Source organism: Mchenga conophoros, linkage group LG3, assembly GCF_057382185.1.
Source record: "Mchenga conophoros isolate Kocher_MC1m ecotype Shallow Benthic linkage group LG3, M_conophoros_male_GT1.1, whole genome shotgun sequence".
In the NCBI taxonomy this organism is placed as follows: Eukaryota; Metazoa; Chordata; class Actinopteri; order Cichliformes; family Cichlidae; genus Mchenga; species Mchenga conophoros.
The window spans coordinates 66148641-66169897 of NC_140528.1; the positions used below are offsets into that span (position 1 = coordinate 66148641).

The window sequence follows — 21257 nt, forward strand, 5'->3', positions numbered from 1 at the left end:
AAGCTATACGTTTTATGTCCAATGGATGATGATCTGATTAGTCGACTAATCGCAAAAATAATCGGTGACTAGTCGACTATCAAAATAATCGTTTGTGGCAGCCCTAGGGTCTATTGGTAAATGTAGCTATTGGGTAATTGCTTATAGTTTGAGGGCTAAAGTTCTCATGTGTGCCAGCTAGCAGGTTAACATTTATGGTGAGTGTTTAATGCTTAAATGTTGTGGAAACTGAAGCTTGAAAGCTTTTGAAATTCCTCCTGAAGTGTTGTTCAGTGTTATGAATGTTACCTACTTCAGCTGTTATTGAGGGGGAGGAAATGTGCGTCTGTCTGGAGGCGGCAAAGAAGGTACCATTTGTATCGATACTGTTGCAAATAGGGCTGGGCCATATTATACCGTTCACGGTAATACCGGTATAATGTTAGGCAACGATAGGAAAATGAAATATCGCGATAGAATGGGAGTAAAACGCGCATGCGCAGTGCCTTTGTTTTCATACGCACATGGCCGATTGTTGAGTGAAACAAATGAACCAGAATTGGTTTGTAAAAATGGTGCAACTTCAGTGATGTGGAACTGGTTTGGTGTTTGTCCATCAGATACACAACAAAGCACATTTTTTTGCAGAACATGCAAGCGGCCGTTGTTATTGTCATATTTGTCGGACTAAGATGCTCTTAAATCTGGGAGTAATCTGGGTCCTAAACTCCGTATGCTTCAGGTCAAACAACACTGCAGCATCACTTAGAGTTAAAAACTGTCTAAATTCTTTCATCTTTAATAAAACGATCAGCATTGCTGCTTTACCAGGTGTAACTATAAAGTTTAACTTCCAGGCATCCATGAAAACAAAAGTTATTACATTTAACGGAGTTAGACGTTAGCAAGAAGCTAGCGGAAGTTAGCTCGCTAGTTTCGCTAGTTACCTAAGCATGATATAGCATGTTCTGACGGAGAGATTTCTGAAAAAAATCAAACGTACAGCTCTGCTATCACTTCCAACATAAATGAAGACAGGAAACTAAACAGCAGTGACGTTTGTAGGGTTACTGAAGTTGGGCTAGCTGGTATATAATGATGTGCTACGTGATCGCTAGCGACACAGCTATGTTAGCATAACATAAACAGTGAAGCTGGAGGACGAACACTAACACTTTTCCACTTATAAAAGTTAACGTGAAGGTTCTTCATGGTTAGAGACAAATGCAATCGCATGGCAGGATACTGTAAACGGACCAAACTTCAGTCAGGAGAACAACTGAGATAATCCATCCACAATACGAGGTTAGTCATTAATATACTGCAACAAAATGGGAATAGAGCAGCTGCCAGAGAATTCAACATTAATGAATCAATGGTACAGAAGTGGAGGAAGCAAGAAGAATGAGTTTAATAAAGTTTGATTTATCTGACTGCTTTGTTTCGCTTAATGTGCCTTATAATCCCGTGCACCTTATGGTCCGAAAAATACGTACTGCACACTGCAGTTTAATGTTGCAAAGCACCTCTTTTTAACTTCAGTGGATATTATACATGGTTATGCTCAGGATATGTCAGCCCATTTCTACTGGAAATGCCTTTTGGTTAAACTTTCAGCAAGGAATTTGCATTTGCACTGTTACATTTTTATAAAGCTTTAATGTACATAAAAACCAGCTTCTTGTTTAAGTGAAAATAAATGGAAGGTTGTCTTTTTGCGCTAGTAATGTTGTGGAGTTGTATTTTGTCTCGCATCAATTATATCGTCGGTTATATCGTTATCGCAAATTTTCAAATATATATCGTGATAAATATTTTTGGCCATATCGCCCTGCTCTAGTTGCAAATGCATCTTCATTTAATATTAATTTTAGTCATGATTAATATCGTTTTATCATTTTTTTTTTTTTTATCAATTTTTAAACACAATTTTTGAGAGGGGAAAACCCTGAAGACCAGCTACATCTAGTAACACTTTTCAGAGAACAGTTGTATTTTCATTTCATTGAAGTATATAGTATCTTGCTGTATTTCAGGAACAAATATTTAAACCACGTGAATGTTGGAATTGAAGCATCATGAAAAAAATTAAAGAAGTGAAAGTATCTGCAAGCCGTTCACTGAATCTGTTTATAAAACTGCTGATGCCGCCCGTCTTGCTCTTTTTCCATTCCAGCTTTTAGCTTGTGTTTGACCTTTTTTATTTTATTTATTTATTTATTTTTATTTTATAAAAGGTATTAGGACCAACTTTGCACACAAAGAATATTTTCCCCCCCATGGAGGAGCCCTTAAAATCAGTTAAAATCAACTTTCTCCAAGCTTATCAGTTCTTGCATCAATGCAGGCATGTTTTTCTGACTGTTGCACATTGCAAAATGATGACAACAAACTTGTGGCACACCACAGTCACATGCATGCCTTTCTACCACAGTTTCTCCAATGTGTTCAGGCTTACATGAGTGTGCAGTTGCACTGATGATGAGAACCTGTGTTGTCCTGCACCGATAATCAAAGCAACAGGAGAATCTACAAAGAATGAATCATGTAAGTAGAATAGGGCTGCGACGATTTGATTAATTTGAATCATTAGATTTATAAAAGATCCTCAACACACATGCTTTGCTTTGATGCAGAGCTGTTTCTATAATCACAGTTAAACCACCTGGTCAGTAACTCTGTCATGAAGAAAAGCAAAGATTGTAGCTACTCCATCCTCCGCCATTTGTTTTATGCAGGGAAAAATCTGCAGTAAGCCTCCAGTGGTTAATTTAAAATATGCAGATGAGCTGTTAACTTGTCTGACAGCTGTTCTGTTTTATATGGAAGATACCTGCAGCAAACAGGGGTGAGTCTAAAGGGGGACATGGGGTCTACTAGACCATATTAATTTCGAGACTTTCATAATATTTTTCAGATTGAAGGTGCAATAATATAAAATATTGTGTTAACTAAACTGCTTCTATAAAAAGGAGAAGCTTTTGTTCACAAGCCAGTAAAATGTACGTGGGCCAGTAAAACTCTGAGGCACTGACCTGAGGGTTGTTAGGTTGGACATTAAATGATTATTAATTAACGCCCACACCATCATAACGTCTTGTTTTCAGCAGCGCGGAAACTTTGCATCAAAGCACAGGGCAAACTTTAGAATGCTGATATGCTTGCTTCTCTTTATTGCAGCCACCACATCCCTCTTTAAATGCTTACAGACACAAACACATTTGTTCAGTAGCACACTTAAACATGCAGACACACATGCACAAAAACTCTTAAACACGAACACACACCAAATCTGCCTCGTCCAGGAGATAAAACACTGTCAAAACTCATTTTGCCTCCTATTATTGTCAGAAAGCTTTCCAGGAAGACAAAGTAAAGGTAATTTTTTTTCCTCTTTATTTCTCACTAATAAGACAAAAGTATTTCTTAACCGATTAATTGGTGGTATAATCTATAGATTGCTGGATTACTAAACTAATCGTTAGCTGCAGCCCTAAAGTGGAATCCATAGTTCTTTTTCTACATAGTCTGTAGACTCATGCTCTGGTTGTTTGCAGATTTCTGCTTAACAAATGTTGTAAGAAAGAGAAAAGGAGTTGCATCCAACTGTGGACCATGTTTTTAGCCTCGTTTCGAGCAGGGTTCATATATTTGGTGTCACTCAGAGGGCCCGTGGCTACAAAGGCCAGTGCAAGCTGTGAGGTGGCAAGGTGTTGAAAATGAGGTGTACAGCCACTCCATGGAGTTGTGATATCTGCTATCAGCCCTCAGGCTGGGAAACCAGGCACCTTTTTTTTTTTTTTTTTTTTATAGGCCTAATCCCTCATCTTATCCCTCCTGTCTCCTTCATGCTACTGTCGGGTGTGCTCTGTGTTCAGCGGCTAAAAGGTGTAAATGCAAGTACATACATAGATTCAGACATGTGGTTTCATATTCACACATGGCCTCTATCAGAGTGTACTCGGCCACAAGTGTGGCGGATGTGTGAAAAGCAGCTTAATTAGGTGCGGATTGAAATGCGTACTTGGTAAGTACAGGGTGACTTAGTCATAAGAAATTGCTTTTAATGAAATGTCTGGAAAAAAAATAGTGATTGGAACACCTTTTTAATTATGTTGCGGTCTGCAGTTAACAGGGGAAGCCTCGTGCTTCTGCTTGGAAGGTGGAGAGCAGTTTGAGGGCAGACCCGTCATTGTTTGGTAGTATAATGTGGATCAGGCCACGTCCACACGCACCAGCGCACCAACACCCTGCCTTCTAGTTGACCCCAGAGGCTACACCTTAACCTTTGACCTCGATCACATGAATGATGGCGTCTGGCGTCTGTATGTTGTGTTTCGGTCCCCGGGGAAGCGAGTGGGTCTACAGAAGGCAGATGTGCGCGCTTGTCTCTGTGCATGTTTCTCTCTGAAATGTAGACAAAATATGGAAGTTCTCAACTAGAGATGTCATCATTTCCACAGCATCGGAGCTGAAGTTTAAATGACGGCGGAGTGATTTGTATTGTAAACTTTGGAGATTTTACGAGACATGCTGTGTCTTCATTAGCAGCCGCGTAAGCTGGAGCAGCACAGAAACCCCCGTCACTGTTGATTGTTTTGAAAAGGAGCATCAGCTACAGTAAATGCATTCATTTGAAGGGCATATGAGTTGCAGATTGCTAAGGCTTCTTTATAATCTAGCAGTGTCACCTGCACAGTCATTTTATATCTGCTTCTTACTCATCTAACCAGTGACCTTGTGGTAAGGAAATGTAAGAAAATATCCTGCAACTGATGTTGTCGTCATCAGCGCCGACGCTTTCTGCGCCGTTTTTGTCAACGTTGGTTCAGAAAACAGCAACAGGACCTGTCGTCAGCAGGCTTAACTTTTCAGTAGTGCTGGGTTTCCTTTGAAGGAGTTTTTTTTTTTTTTCCTTCGCCACTATGATTTCATGTTGCAATTGCAATTAAGACTGTATATATTCATTATATTTATAGTTACATGAGCTTCACCTCCTTAAAATGCCACAAAAAAAAAACATGTTGTGAGGGCAGGGAGCTAAATCTACAAATCATCTGCCTTGGATGATTTGGATTTTGTTTTATATCTGGTGCTTTTTGTGTGCGTGTTGCAACACTTCTAATCATGTTATCTAGAAAAGCTGCTCTAAGTGCCTTTTCCTGACCACAGATATCACTCTCCATCAGTATTATGTGAGAAATTTTTTTAGCTCTTGTGTATATATAACGTGACGCCGCTCGGCTTGATAAGATGCACCACCTTCGTCTGGTGTTGCAGTACTTCTCTGCTGAAAGCAGCCACTTCTTCTTCTGCTGAACTTTGTCACTTCCTTCTAGGGATGCTTGAAAACAAGCAGGTCTGAAATGTCAACGAACAGCAAAAAATTTACATAACAGTTTATGCGGCCTGCAAATATCACTCGTTGAAGGGCATATAGTCTAAAAAATGTCTCCTTTTTAGAATCAGGACTTGAAATTGCTATAAAAATGGAGTCTTCTTACTACATGTGTTTCCAAGGACTGGAGAAGTTTGAGGAACAGAAAATGCAACTTTCCTCTTGCTTGATTTGTCGTATCAGATACATGCCTGAGCAACAGAGCAAAAAGCATGTATGTGTTTTTGGATGTGCGTTTTCAGTCGAGCACACACCGAGGCCGTGTCGGGGTGTGCATTTCGTGTCTCTTCTGAGCCTTCGGGTGTTGACGTGTTTCTTTTTTTTCGTTCCTTCCTCAGCACTGTTTGGACTGTCAGTCACAGCTGTCAAACACATCCCCGTCTGAACGGCAGGCGGAGTTCACACTCTCTCAATCAGCCCCCCGTTGCGTGTGCATGTGTCGATGTGTGTTAACGTGCGCTCGCGTGCTAGCACGCGGAGGCGGGTGGTGGTCCTCTATTCATAGTAACTGCCAACCCTCTCTGTCACAAATACCTCATATGTCATGCTACCTGTCAGAGAAGGATGGGAGACAACCGCCCCGTTTCCCCACCACGCTCCACCCAGAGGTTAATTTTATTCGAGAGGAATTACAGATGTGTTGTTCAGAGTAATAATTCATCAAGAAAAGCACCCCCCAATTAAAATGTTGATGCCAGCTGCAGACTGGGGGGAGGTTTAATATATTTTTTTTTATTTCAGAGAAGCTGCAACCAGCAATTATGGTGTTTGATGAATCAATTTAACTTATTGGCTCTAAAGTTGCATTAGAGAGTCATTTGATGGGAGTGGATGAATGGTTTTCTGTTCTTGTAGCATTTCGATTTGCATCGAATAAAGTGACTCAAATACTTGATTCAATCAGATTTTTAAGTTTCATGTCTTGACGTCAGCTGTCTCTTGTCTACATTTGACAAACGTGCATGCTTTTGTCTTAGCGATGGTCGCTATGACTTGTGTGCATATGTTGTGCGGAGGAGGCCCGAGGGGAGGTTTAGCGAGGAGTTTCACTCTGCGTCTTAAGTCGTGTCTGCTGCTGGTTAGAGGTTCTGGGTTTTAATAAGCTACCACAAGAATACGGTCTGCCACCTTGTCTCTGCTCCTGTGTTCACCCTCTGAGAAATTAAAGTGTCAGTCTGGTGTCAGTTTGTGAATATTTGTGGCCATCTGTGTGCACTCCCAGTCAGCCTGAATCACAAAGAGGTGCTTTTGGGAATTAGTAATATAAACAAATGATATTGGCAGTATTGGGGAAAAACCTTTTTTCATTTTTTTTTTCCTTTCTTCCTTTCGGTACGGTTTTGCTCCAAACACTATTAAGAACAATTCGTTTGGTGAACCTAATCCATCACTGGAAAGGTGAAGCTTGACAGTCTTTGGTTTGCAAAGCTGCATAAGAACGGAAATACCCAAACTATTCTGTCACGTTCCCTTAAGCATCCTAGATTAATGCATGCGTTGGTTCAGGCAAACAAACAGGTGACATGACAGAAGGGAGCACTCCTCTAACTTTGTGCTCCTCAGATTTTTCTCTGTCAAAAACTTTCAGCCGGTAGCTATCTGCTGTGCTGTCAGGACCCTCATTCTGTCACTCACAAGCCAGTGAAGCCAACAGACGGCGCAAAGCGAGATGCTTCTGGTAGTCTGGTAGTAGAAAATGCAATAGAAAAGAAATGCTGATGTCAGACTCGGTGTATTTTTGATACTGAGAATGTGCGGTTGTATTAAGTCGGCCTTTATCTTGAGAAAAAACCCACAATTGTGGTAAACTACACATCAACTGTGCATGCAGTTGTAGTTAAAATGTGGCTGTGCATTATTTAATATATACAGAGGGGGTGGGGGTGGGAGGAGAGTGCAGCAAATTAAGAGGAAGAAGTGTGGGGTGGACCTTTTTGTTTGTGATTTTTCTCCCAGTGATAACACCATAAAATTCCAAATCTGAAAACAAACTGCCCTTAAAACTTGATTACAAAAATCTTTTTTTTTTTCCCTTCTAAAAATATCAGTGTCAAGTCTATGCTACAATTTTGAAATCAGGGCTGTGGTTAATATACATCATCTTTGACTCATCTGTCTTTACTTTCCACTTAGAAGGATTTAGACTGTAAGAAATTCTGACAGTATGATGAAGTGTGTTTAGATTGTCTTTGTTTAAAAAAAGTCCGAAAGAGTTTGAGTTAACCAAAAAGAATAAAAAACCCACAAACACCATCAAATTCTCAAGTTTGGAGAACCAAAAATAGGAAGCGGTGGGCATTTGCTTTCTTGAAAATTCATTTGTCTCTCAAAAACGTTGGCAAATAAATGACCAGAATTGCCTCACAGACGTGTCACAATACCTGAAATTTAGAAGTCTGTGACAGTAGGGTTGCACACTTCTCAGTACCCACAAAAACCTGCATGTAATCCTAAATTAATTTTATTTAAAATATTAATTTCATAGATTTATGAGAAGACGGACCGAAATGTTAGGGTGGTTGCTGTGTAGCCTGCTATCGTTACTGTGAGGTATAAAGTTAGTTATATTATGTTCGCTTGAGCATTTGGATAACCTTAGCTACTGCAAAATTTAGCCTATAGAACGTAGCTGATTTCACAAAGTCTGTGGCAAACAAATTGGAAACCACTTTCTTCTTCCTACAATACTAAACTGAAAACCCAAGTCCCATAACATTTTCAGATTTTGTGTCCTGACTAACTCCATGCCTGCTTAGCATGATTATCGCTCATCCTCTGTCTGTCTTTTCAAAATATGGAATTAAAAACATTCTCTTATTGTACTTATCTTTAATTGATTATTACTGAATTACATATACATACAGACCAAGACTCAAAAGGCACCAATAGTACACCTTTGTAAGCTGACAGAGACATCACTCATGCTTTCCATTGGAACTCCAGAGTAAGGGCATAGCCGTGCACTGCACACTTGTAAATAGACTCACTGTCCCTGCTCATATCTATTCACTGCCCTTGGCACACTAACCCATAACTAACCATGCCAAGGTAAGCTACTAGCAAGTTGGCTTAGCATTTTAATGGGCCTATCAGGTTCCTAATAGGATATGGCCACAATACAAAGGGCCATTACAGGGTTTATAAACACACATGTAAAAGACTGAAAAAGGGGAGGAAACAGGGAAAATATTGGTGCTTGCAGCAAGTGGGAACCAAATGATTGAGGAGGATAAAAGTTTGGCTTTAATAAGTGAGTTTTAAGACAAATTTAGAAAGGAGAGCCACATGTGGAAGGAAAGGTGACATAACAAAACATGGGTTTGAGTTTGCAGCACATTTAAAGGGGTTACAACAGATACATGATAAAGCCAAAACAGACTTTTTTTGCACTGTTGCTTTGAAATTCTCAGATTGTCTTGAGTTATGAATCACATGCAGCCCTGTCTCTTACAGAGTTGCGCTTTCGTCACTTCCTAAAAACCCAATTTCAGGGTGGGGGTTTTCCTGCTGGAGCAGCAATGACTAAAAGACAGCCCCGGGTCACAAAATCTTTGTTGGTTGGTTGTCAACTTTCCTTCATCGTTTTTGCCCTAACAAGCATTTGCTAGTATGACCTCACTTCTTCCTGGTTAACTGTATCTCCTCCACCGCATCCACCTTCAGTGACGGCTTAATGAGGTTTTATTCTTTTCTTGTTTTCTTCTTCTAAGGCTACCAACCTACCTGTTGCGGCTGGCTATTTAGCAGTAACTCAACTTTCAAATGTCCCATTTAAACTGCTTATGAAACCCTGTGTCTCGTCATGTTCATAGGAAAGTGTTAGAGGCGGAGGAAGAAATCAGACAAAATTCTTACTCATTCCTTAGGTCATGAAGTCCAAAGGAAAAGATGAGACATATTTTTATGTTTAGTAAGTTGTTGTCTAGCACCCCAAGGAGATGCAAAGTGCATTAAAATGCTGGCGCAAAGTGAGGCATCAGCTGAACAGGAGTGATGAACGCAGTGAAGCATGCAACATTAATAAGTGAATGAAAACTATTCAAGAAAGGCTCAAGTGTAGCTAAAAATCTCATCTCCGTGCACTCCGAGGATTCGCTTTTGATGGGGTTCAGGTTGCTTTTTGTGCTACCCTTGAGTCACCAAAGCGCGAACTGAACTTTGATGAACTTTGGCACGCAACGAGACATCTGACTGTAGGCAAGCCTACCCGAAAACTGCAGCTGCAACAGTCAGCATGCCTTTCTTTTGCCATTGCAGCTCTACCTTTTGTGGTTTCCTGTGCTAGGTCTTTTCTTGTTGGTGTTTTGTGTCTCGAGTCTGTGGAGGTGAATGGAAATGTGGACTGTGGTTTTTCACAGAACTTGCTAACTCTTTAACAATTGACCGCCTTGATCTCTGTGCTCTACTTTGCAGTAAAATCAGTCTTGCCATCCGCAATGTTTGCATATAACCCCAATGAAGAATCAGAATGTGCCAGATTAGAGATCAGTGCGTATTGTAAATTCTGTCTATAATCAATTTTGCAGGCTTTACTTTCATTTGATAGTAGTGAATTCAATACACACACACAAAAAAAACTAAGTGTAGACATAGAAAAGAAAGGAAGCAGTCTTTATTTTCTTCTTCCATCCACCTCTAAATCCTTAAATTTGATCTCCTCACCCTGTTTCCTCTATGCACCATCCTCTCGGTGTTGCTCGCCTCTCCTGTAATCTCCCCTACACTTTCCCCGTATTGTTCCTTCCTCGCTCGGTCCCTGCTTTCAGTGGTTCGGGTGAGGTTTGGAAGCAGGGGGAGAGAACAGAGAGCCGTCTGGAATCCATTAGCTTGTTGAGGCATCAGTGTTTCACTGTGGGAACCTTATTGATTGCCCTCCTTTATAATTATTCCACCTCCACTCGCTCCGTCTGTCTCTGGCACAGATCATGCTTTCAGTTTCTCTCCCGTTCTCCTGGCCTTCATCCCCTCTTCCCCTTGCCTTTTTTTTGTTTTGTTTTTTCGTGCTATTTTTATCCATCTTTTTGTGGCATCAAGACTACTTTTCTAAAAGTTGCGCCCAAGGTTTGCATGCTAAAACCCCTAACCAGTTGAGTGACACAGTATCTCTGTGTTTACTGATGCTATCTACGATGTAGTGACATACTTACAGGCAGCATGCAAAGCTACCACATCCTACACGAGAATGAAAATCCTAATCAACTTTAAAATAAATAAATAAATAAATAAATTTCTTCGTAGAGGCACTGGGCACTTTTATATAACCACCTTTTAATAACTTAATATGTAGATCTGCAGACATAAGCCCTTAAACCCAGCCAGTTTTGTGATAGCAGGTATGTGTATGTTTGAAGGTTTGACCAACCATTTGCCTTTCAGACTCATTCTCGTGTGTGACGGTGAACCGATTCTTTCTTTTTGGGTTAATGTCCGACAAAATGGGATATTTTAACGATGGGTCCTTGGTCTGTGTGAAATTTATTTTGCAGATTCTGATTCTTGGGGTTTAAATTTAAATAAAACTTCAGCCTTGAGTCAATAAATAGAAAACCGACACTGTTTTCAAGCTCTTATTTCACCGAGCTGTGCACAAAACTCTGATGCTTCCAAACCGCTCTATTACAGTATAACTGTCGAGCTAACCGGCCTCCGTTGAGATCACTTGATTCGCTGGTAATTAAGCCACACATTATAAAGAGTGTGCAGCGTTTTTCATTTGAGAAACTGTTCAGAGAATATTGGAGCCTTTTGTGTGGAAGAAAACAAAAAAAGTGTAATTTCCTGACCACCGACACCCGCTCTTGTAAAACAGAAGGTGGTCTGAATGTTGGATTCTTACTTAATTGTATTTTTTTACTTTATTTTTTTGCCACCCACTATTTTTTGATTTAGCGCTTGTAATTTTGACGATTTCACGCTGCTTCACATCCAAACCCTTATTACGATCGTTTAGAGGCTTCATCCAACCCGAGTACACAGGATCCGAGTCGTAATGGTCAGTCTCAGACAAATGGCTTTTCTTTGTGCTCCCACTGAGGTTGTAAGGTGTAGGTGCAATCAAGCACACGTATCCATGCCGACTGTTTCTACCGTACTGTGCAAAAGTCTTGGGCCCCTTTTTTTCCTTTTCCCTTTCCTTCCTTTTTTCTAAAGCATGTTTTTGAGCGATACCCCTAGGCTTTCTCTACATCTGTCAAAGCTTTTCTTTGGATCTTGGCTGCTTTTTCAGTCCAGTCCTTATAGCTGACTAATTCCAACCAGTAGTGTAATGTTAACATACTTAACTCTGACCTGTTTAATCAGAGTTTAATTAGAGAAGCGCACCGAACTCGACAGACAAACCAGTGTTGTGTCTACAACTTGGCAAAGAAGTCTTTTTAAATTGTGTCTTCAGATACAGCCTGTCACAAAACCACATCATTTGTTCCCCTTTTTTACATGTTTTCATTGGTTAGCAGTGACTTATTACCCTAAAGAGATTTTGTTCCTTGCAGATTTGTTTCTTTTTTTCAGTCCTGAGGAGAATAGTGAAACAGTTTCTCTGTATTGCGTGTAAAAGGCTCGACGTGTTGCTTTACAAGCATAAAAGAAATAAGTTGACCATAAAACCGTCACACTCAGCTGAGATATGTTGTAACTTTACACCCCATCGTCGTACATGTGGTTGTTTGCGGTAGTTTCCTTGCTACATCTATTACTAAGAGTTTGAGTATGACTCAGTGACAGTATATTGATTCATCAGTTTTCCAGCACACTGAATTTGACTTCAAGTCAGCTTTCAACATTTGGGGCAGAAACTTTAGTGATTGGTAGCGTGTGACGTCTTCATAGTCACGGAAATTTGAGGACTTTAAAGTCGGGTCATGAACCTTAAGCCGAGGGCGAAAAATGGTTACCTGACTGATCCTGTAATCTTCTTCTTTTGTTGCGTTTGGGTTTAAACTGTGCAGAGCAGCCCTCTCAGCACAAACTCACGTCACTTTGTTCCGTTTGGGTAGAATAAACGATCTATCCATCCCAGTCATGATTCACCCAACAGTTTGAGTTAAATTCAGGCTTTTGTATCATGACGAATGTTTGCAAAATCACCTCTGCTCGAGAATAAATATACAATTCACAAATTCTTCCTTCTCTGGTCACCATGCTGTCTTCTGTTAATGGACATTGTTTTAGGCACACACACCTTAAAAGCTTGGACTGTGCCCTTAGTTTATTTATGATGAACTGTATGCGTTTTAATTAGCGAGTTTAGCTGCTGCCTACCAACCAGCCCCTGCTGGGTCCTCAAAGCGCCATTTATTTGCTTCTCCTGTTATTCTATCAGAGGACCTGCTGACTGAACTGCAACCACAGCGTCTTACACGGCTGCTACCCACAGCAGGCCCTGCTCTGCTTTCAGAGTTTATCCACATAGAACCTGCAACAGGACAGGATAATGTAAATGTGGAGCACAAAAACATTTTAATAACAAAGGACTGAACTGAATTTTGCTCACTGTCAGACAAAGGTAGATGTAGCAGTTGTAGTAGAGGTTTGATATTCTTTCATGCTTTTAAATCAGAGGGTTAAGCACTTCCTCCATGTTTGTTCTGTTTCTCTTTTCTTATTACGGATGTTTTGAGTTGGTGTGTAATAGAGTAATGACTCCATACATGGAGGGAGGGGAAATCATCAATCAATCAACCAAACGAGTCAGTCCAGCTCTTGTTTCATTATGGTCCTCGGCTGACTCACATTAACTAAGCACGTTTACCTTCTCTGCTTATTTGTATCGTTTCCCTGAAGAATCATTGAACCGTCAGTATAACGGAGACCTTTTTAACCTGAGGAGTGCCGTGCCACGGAGCGGTCTTTCTTTACAAAATTGCAGGCAGAATGTCAGTGGGTTCAGCTAAAATGCTTTTCGATCTGTATTTTTGCACACTCTGAATACTTTAGAATAATTTGCATTCACAGGAGAAATTAAAAAGATCAGTTTTCTTGTTGAAATTCACGCTTTTGCTGTTAATTCAGAAATACCAATGAAGTAATTAAATTGCTGCAGTACCAGTATTTAAAAATGAGAATTTCTGTCCCCGTGGTTTGTAATTTTTAAATCGCTGCAATATGCCTTCAGCACCAGTGCATTGGAGGCACTGCCAAAAAATTCATCAAGTCAATGTTCTTGTTCAGGTTTTACAATTTAGATTTGCAAACACAAAGCCAGAAATCTGCTTTTGTATTATTGTGTGTGTGTGTGTGTGTGTGTGTTGGGTTTTTTTTCTTTTGTTTTTTTTTGTCTTTGGGGTGTGTGTTGTGAAGATCCTATTGATAGCAAGGCTAAATTAATGTGTTGTTTTAAGATTATAGCTTATAGTCACACAGATAAATATGGTTAGGGCTTCTCTGAGCACCATTTAAAATCTCTGTAATCTCAAACCCTTCACACCTGTTTGAGTGCGTCGGCTATTGAAGAACCGTCGTTTGTTCAGCTGCTGAACTTGAGTTTCTGAAATTCAGTAGTAATACTAAATATACCGATTAGCTGATCTGAACCCAGTGGGGGTTTTTTCCCATTGATGTTCAACGTGTCTCAACACGACGGCAATTAGTTTGAACAAAATTCATTCGCTTTAAGTCGTGTTTTCACGGCAAACAAGCGGCGCGACGTTTGGCACAGACTCTGTTTGAACACGCTGCCATTACACGCTGCCAAGGCCACGCTGCTTTTTATGTGCGTTTGTACATGTGCTGTTTTTTTTGTTTTTTTTGCCATGCACTGTTTACTGTGCGTGTGTTCGTGGTTGATAACCAACCCACTCATGTTTTCTTCTCACTTTGTGTCTTTGCAGGAAGTTCGGGGAGCGCCCTCAGCCACAGCGCCTAACAAGGTGAGTGTGCACACGCACTCGTGGTCCCTTTAGAGCTTGTTTTCTTGTCATAGTGCTGGGTTTTGTGTGTTCCTTTGTTTATGTATGCCGTTGTGTTCTTGTGAACACCTATTCTACGGACCCGCCCCTCCCCAAGGTATTTGCTACCTTTTTTTGTTTGTTTGTTTTCTAGATTTGATTTTGTTTTGATTATTACTATTTTGGACACATTCTCAAAAGAATGAAAGTATAGAGACCCTCTGAAGTAACCCTAATATGTGGCTTACTAATACCACTCTGGGATTACCAATAAAAAAGAAACCTTTGCAATAAAAAACATCAAAAACTACACAGTTTTTTTCCCACCCTGTCGTTTAACTCCACGCCCCTCCCCTTTTTTCTTAAAAACATAAGCTTAAAGCTACTTCAAATCACTTCACCCAAACCTAGTGTTGGGTGATTACATTAGTGGGTGGATATCAGCTGCAAGGCTCTAAAGTTATTAAGTGATTTATTTCTCTTTTCTTTTTTACTTAGACTGTTAGTTCTGCTTATTTATCCAGTTTTTTTTCTTTTCTTTCTTTAGCCTGTTTTCTCTTGTTAGATCATGATTATGATTGGTCCGTGTAGCCACTACACCCACACACACACACACGACACACGCACATTACCTTCAAAGCGTGCAGAAGTCCAAGCATGAACTTTGTACACGCGCTGGTGCACGCCCATACCCGTCTGTTTTGTACATTGAGGGCACATGTGTAACTGTGGCGTTGCAGAAACAGTTTAAAATGAAACTCATCATGTGACAGTGTCAACTTGATGCATCGGTGGGGATGTTAGTTAAAAAACCTCCTTAGTTGACAAACTGTCACTATTAACATGAACGATTCTCGACATTGTCCACCGGCACATCCCCAACTGACACCATGTGAATAATAAATACCTCGCTTTTTTCTTTAACAGGAATTTTTTTGTTTTTAACTACGATTTCCACGCCTAATTTTTACAAGCGTTTTAATAATTTTATATTCACCAGCAGGTTTGCCACATAAAATCTGTTGAGGCAGCGAGGAGCTCATTTCAGGCTGTGATTTCCAGAAGCGGAGAAATGCGTCTATAACAACCGCTGCAATGTTGTTGTTGATACAATAGCGTACGACATGTGCAGCTTTACTGTGGAGTCCTGCACAGCTGCTTTCTGTTGACCCCAGCTTTGCTGTATTACCTCATTTTTGTTCTGCTATTGATCGCTCATTACTTAGATCTCTGCAGACTCGCCTCCTTTGGGACTGTTTTAATGTGCGTGTGTTGAAATGAACCGTGCTATTTTTGCCGTTGTTTGTGGAGAAACATGCTAGAGAAGCAATAAATAACCCTTTCTGAGGCCTCACGGTCCGAATGTGCGCTCTCTGCGCTGTACTCGTCTTACTGTGTGTAGCTTTTTTGACGAGCCGTACTGCAAGTTTTTGATTATTGAGTTCGTCTTAAGTTTGCTCCAAGTTACTTGGAGTAACATTTGGGTGAATCCAGACCGTTGATGGATGATGTGGGTTGCTTTTTAGGGATTGTGTGTGTGCGCGCACGCACTTGTTTGCTTATTGGTGTTTGCTGTTCTGAATAACAAAGAGTGTGTGTGTGTGTGTGTGTGTGTGTGTGTGTGTGTGTGTGTGTGTGTGTCAGTGTCACTCGGCTTTTGCGCGTGGCACTCAGCGGGGAAAATGAGGGGGTTGCGTGTTGCTTGGAACAGCCGAGCGTGGTTTTGGAAAAAGGGGCCCCTGCACCTTTTGATGTGTCCCCCTCTTTATTCATGTGCTGCCAGTCCGCTGGCTCGCACTGGCCCTTCGATTCGTCTGATGGTTTTTGATGGCCAGAAATATGACCGACACAAAACACTCTTTAACAAACAGCCGAAAGGCACAACAGAGCTCGTTTAGTTCATGTGACTATGGTTATGGTCTTTGTTGGCCTGTCAATCTGCCGTAGAGTCTTCGCGTCCGCAGGTTTTCTTTGGGTGCTGCTCTAAAATTTTGCAGCATCCCGCAGGAGCTTTTTATGGCAGCCGAACCTCCAGGTCCTAGAGGTTCACACTGTCAGGGAGGCTACTCGACTGGAACAAACACTTCTAGGGTTCAGACACATCCGCTTGCACAAATTTACACAAACGGACTCAACATGAGAATACAGGCTGGGTTGCCAAGTTTACTGGCAACTAATTTACTGTTTGTTTGGTTTTTTTTAAATAACAAGCAAAGCAACAGAAAATGGATCAATTTACACATTCAGTCTAAAAAGTATAAATTTGCTAATATAAAAATTTGGAAATTAGTCATAAGGGATTACAGTCTAATGGGCACGTAGAGTTTGACTTAAAGGACTTTAAAACCAATACTGATTTTGATATTTGGTGATTTTAACAATTCAAGATATGGGCCAATATGTTTATTTTCTTTCAGACACACAAAAACAAAAGCAGTTTCCCTAACATTTTTGCCATTCATCAGTTATAAATGCTGATACCAGCATATCTGCAGGAACTGTATTGTCAATAGCATAAATGAGCCATTTCAAACTGTTAATCACAGCTACAACTAGAAGAGAAAGCAGGTATTTATTTATTTCACTTCTCTGGTCACAGTGGGTTGATCTGGCTGTTTGATTGTATGTTTTAGGATCAGATTACACCTGCCATATCATATATGGGCGATCGTGGCTCAAGAGTTGGGAGTTCGCCTTGTAATCGGAAGGTTGCCGGTTCGAGCCCCGGCTTGGACAGTCTCGGTCGTTGTGTCCTTGGGCAAGACACTTCACCACCTACTGGTGGTGGTCAGAGGGCCTGGTGGCGCCAGTGTCCGGCAGCCTCGCCTCTGTCAGTGCGCCCCAGGGTGGCTGTGGCTACAATGTAGCTTGCCATCACCAGTGTGTGAATGGGTGGATGACTGGATATGTAAAGCGCTTTGGGGTCCTTAGGGACTAGTAAAAGCGCTATATAAATACAGGCCATTTACCATTTACCACTGCAATATTCTCCTGAGTGATCGGTGACGCTACTTAAGCAACGACACCAGTGCTGTTTTAATTCGGATTCTGTTTGCGTATTTTAATTTTCTCACGTTTTGTCGTTGATGCAGAAATGTCAAAGCGGAGGATTTACTCTGTTTACCGTGTAGCAAATGATCAGAGCTGAGATGAGTGCAAGCTGTAGCAATATCCCACAGTTGTCAGCAATTTTCCATGTGTGTGTGTGTGTGTGTGTGTGTGTGTGTGTGTGTGTGTGTGCACGTGAGCTTACACGGCTCATCCGGAGGTCAGACATCAAACAGTGAGGGGTGTGTGTGTGAAGGCCACGTCTCCTAGCCTTGTAAAAGGAGGCTAAAGTGGCTGATTGTTAATGCTTTAACCCAAAGCCCCACACTACAATTGTGTGTAATCTACCTTTTGTGATGCACAAGGTGCAAACTAATTACTGTCTGATCATCTTAATTGAGCTGTTTCACCGCGCATGTGTGTATTAATGGGGCCCCGCCCCTCTGCTCTTCGTGTGCATGTGTTTGAGTGTGTTCACAGGGGGTCCTATGACAGTGCTGCTCGGCTGAAGACGCTGTGGCAGATGTACGGGGCAGATGCCTGTCTGCTCTGCTGCATCTGTAGCCTGACTTAACCTCACACACACACACACACACACACACACACACACACACACACACACACACACACACACACATCGCCTGCTGTTAAAGATATGCCTCTTTTTATAAATCTGTCTGGCACATTTTTGTCTCACCTCTCAAGCGTCTCGTCTTTTGTTTCGTATGTTCCGATTTTTCTTTTGCCCGATCTCCTCCCCTCACGTTTTATTTCTGACCTCCCTCCTTCTTTTCACTCGCTGTCACAGACTGCCTTTTTAGCACATTTTTTGGACCTAAATAAAGCTCGTCAGAAATTAAACCTGCAGCTCAGATGCTGTTACTTTTCTGTGTGAGTGTGTGATGTAGACTCTTATCTGTGGTTATTGGTTTTATTACATGTGGGCGTACTCGGTTTAAATGAAGTGACCCTCGTTTCCTGTCTCTGCATGAATGAAGGGCTGATTTATTATTTATTTATTTATTTTTACCCCCAGTTTTGTTTTTTAATCCCTCAAATACAAATGAACACAGTGTAATGTTTTGAAATTTGGTCTTACTCGTATTTTGATTTGCACTGGAATTTCGTGCATCTGCTGCGTGCTAGTCTTGCACAGGAAGTAGAGCTGATTCTGGTCACAGTCTCTCTCACTTCTCCTTCCGTCTCCAGCGCTCAGTCTGTGTGGCGTGCGTGCGCTCGTGTTTCACTCTGTATAAGCTACAGATGATTACTCAAGACGGCCCTGTCGTGTTAGGGTGAATGTGTTAGATCAAAGCCGCGTCTTTGTCGATATCGATGCGAGACGTACGAATAAGAGTCATTTAAGAGACGGGAATCTCGTTACTCTCCTGCTGCCACCTGCATTTTCTAGCACGAAAAAGATTTTGGAAGCATGTCCCGTTTCCATTGTCTTTATTATTAATACACACATGGGCATAACTGTTTGTGTATAAAAGAAAAAATATATATTTCTGGCACCTCTGTTTGGAACAAAATGTATGTTAGGCAGTAAATATCATACTGAATTGTCTGTTTTATGCTTCAGTAAGAAGAAAAAAATTTTTTTTTTTATTACACCCGTATTCCTTCAGGGGGGGAAGCCCAAACGTTTTGGGTGGGGTGACAGGAAAAACCCTGTTGACACATTACTGAAGACTGAATAATAATGCACAGCGTAACAGTGCAATATAGAGAACAAATGCACAAATACTGCTTTAATCCATTTTTAGGGTTTTCCCCCTCTGATACACAGCTCCCGCGTAAAGTCCTGATGTTTCTGGTTCACTGCCTCGTGATAGTCATCTGTCATCTTTTTTTATGTCTTTTGCATCATTTTATACTCGTCTCCCCCGAAATCCTTCGAGACATATTTGGTATCTTTATAAAGCTCTTGTTCCCCGCTAGATTTTCATATAAAATTCTGCGGGTTTGAACAAAACTTGGCTACACAGCACAAGTTTGGATCGATGGACCCAGTGTTGGGGACTTTTGTGTTGTTGCTTTTTTCTTTTTTCCATCTGATCATAGGATATTCAGTTTCACATGATTGCTGCCACATGTGGTGCATCTTTGTTATCTATTCAGTGGTTGTTTGGAGGCGCTCTGAAGTGAAAATCGGCATGCATAAAGAGCCGCTGTGAGTCAAAGCGCGATCGTGCCAAAGCATTTGTGTCTTGATGGGGAATGGTCTCTCCCCAACTCAGCCACAGTGGTCTGGAAGGGTTTGGTGAGCGCTGAAACAGTGTCAACCACAAGCCGAGGCTGTCGCACGACACTTAACAAACACTAGCATTACATTTTGTGGTCGTGCAGTAACTACGTGCCATTGTATTTAAATATTTGATCAAACTGCTTCCCTTTTTTATGAGCGTGACCCTGAATCTGAGGCTGGCTGATATCACGTTTCTTTTTTTTAATTTGGTGTTTTATTTCCTTTTGTCAGGAGCACAAGAACTGATTCCAAAGTGTTGACAACATGAGCTTCAAAATGAGTGACGGAGCCCAAAGATCTCATTAAGTATGGCACCGAATGCATGGTCTGAGTGGACCGTTATAGTCGTGCTGCTCTTATAAGGAGGTCAGCACATGCATAGATGATCTTTGTAAGCCCAAAGACAAGGATTTGTGTTTTGTTTTCTCTACTCATGACTCCGTATGAGATCAGTGAGAGATGATGTCACTTACATGGTCCTATACCTATTGTTTTCTGTTTGCAAGGTGCAGCCAATCAGAAGAAAGCTGGTTTAGCAGGAGGGGGATGGCAGATAAAACTGCCTGGGTGTGCACCCAGACCATTATTAAAGATAAACATAGATTATTTTAAGTGTGACTTATATAAAGCTTCTCCATTAGTGAGTCCAAGATTTAAAAAAAACACAGCTGAAAATGGGGGTAAAGCATCATTTAAAGATGTTCTCTGATTTATTTAGGTGCTTGAAGCTAACACTGTTGGATGTTTTAAAGGTTATGCAAAACTGATAGGTTTAGTTTAATGTCAGATGCCATTAGAGAGGCTGTGTTCCTGTGTTATAGAAGTTTCTCATGTGTACTTTGCTCGAGGTGTCTGCCATATTGGACACGATGCGTCCTCTGGTCACCGATTGGTGGGGGAGTGGCTCCTGGAGGCTGCTGGCTGTCACTGGGTGAAATGACAAATGGGGCGAATGCACCAAAAATCTTGTGACTGCGTTGGTCCCTCGCAGATCGCCACAGCAGCCTGTAGTTTACATGTAAGCATATGAAGTCACTGAGCGGTAGTATAAACTAAAAACCTGCAGAAATGTAAAGTCCATCCTCAGAGTAAAAGTTGTATCTTTTGAAATGTACTGACTACAGCAGTAAGGCTACAGCTCTGAGTAGTTGGAAACTACGGCCAACTGTGGCAGTCTGCTATCAGTCAACACAATCGCACGGAGATTTTCACCATCTGGTCTGTGAATACACTCTTCTTCCATCACTGGTGTTTGGCAGACTGTTGCAGAGCAGTCTCTAGGCAGACAAGCTAAGATCCCGCTGTTAGGGGGCCACATGATTGCCAAACTGAAACTGTTCATGTATTTTACTTGTCGCTCCAAATTGTATATCTTTATCTTTTTTTGGCTTGATCTAAATGTTTTTATTTAGGGTCTTTAGGACATGCATAAGATGCAAACCATCTTTTAGAAGCTTCCTCTAAGTCAGGGGTCCGGTGTCCCTGCAGGTTGTAGATCTCACCCTGGGTCAACACACCTGAATCACATGATTAGTTCATTACCAGGCCTCTGGAGAACTTCAAGACATGTTGAGAAGGTAATTTATCCATGTAAATCAGCTGTGATGGATCAAGGACACATCTAAAACCTGCAGGACACCTGCCCTCGTGGACTGGGATTGGGGACCCCTGCTTTAAGTGGTAACTGCCCTAATCC

The 21257-nt window shown here is 41.2% G+C and overlaps 1 protein-coding gene across 1 annotated transcript in view; it reads left to right on the forward strand.

Moving 5' to 3' along the window:
• Window positions 1-21257, forward strand: part of rbpjb (recombination signal binding protein for immunoglobulin kappa J region b) — a 55990-nt gene that overhangs the window by 18877 nt on the left and 15856 nt on the right. Inside the window, exon 2 of the mRNA XM_085266813.1 lies at window positions 14206-14244. Coding sequence (XP_085122939.1) covers window positions 14206-14244 — 39 coding nt within the window. The remainder of the gene's footprint in view (window positions 1-14205; window positions 14245-21257) is intronic.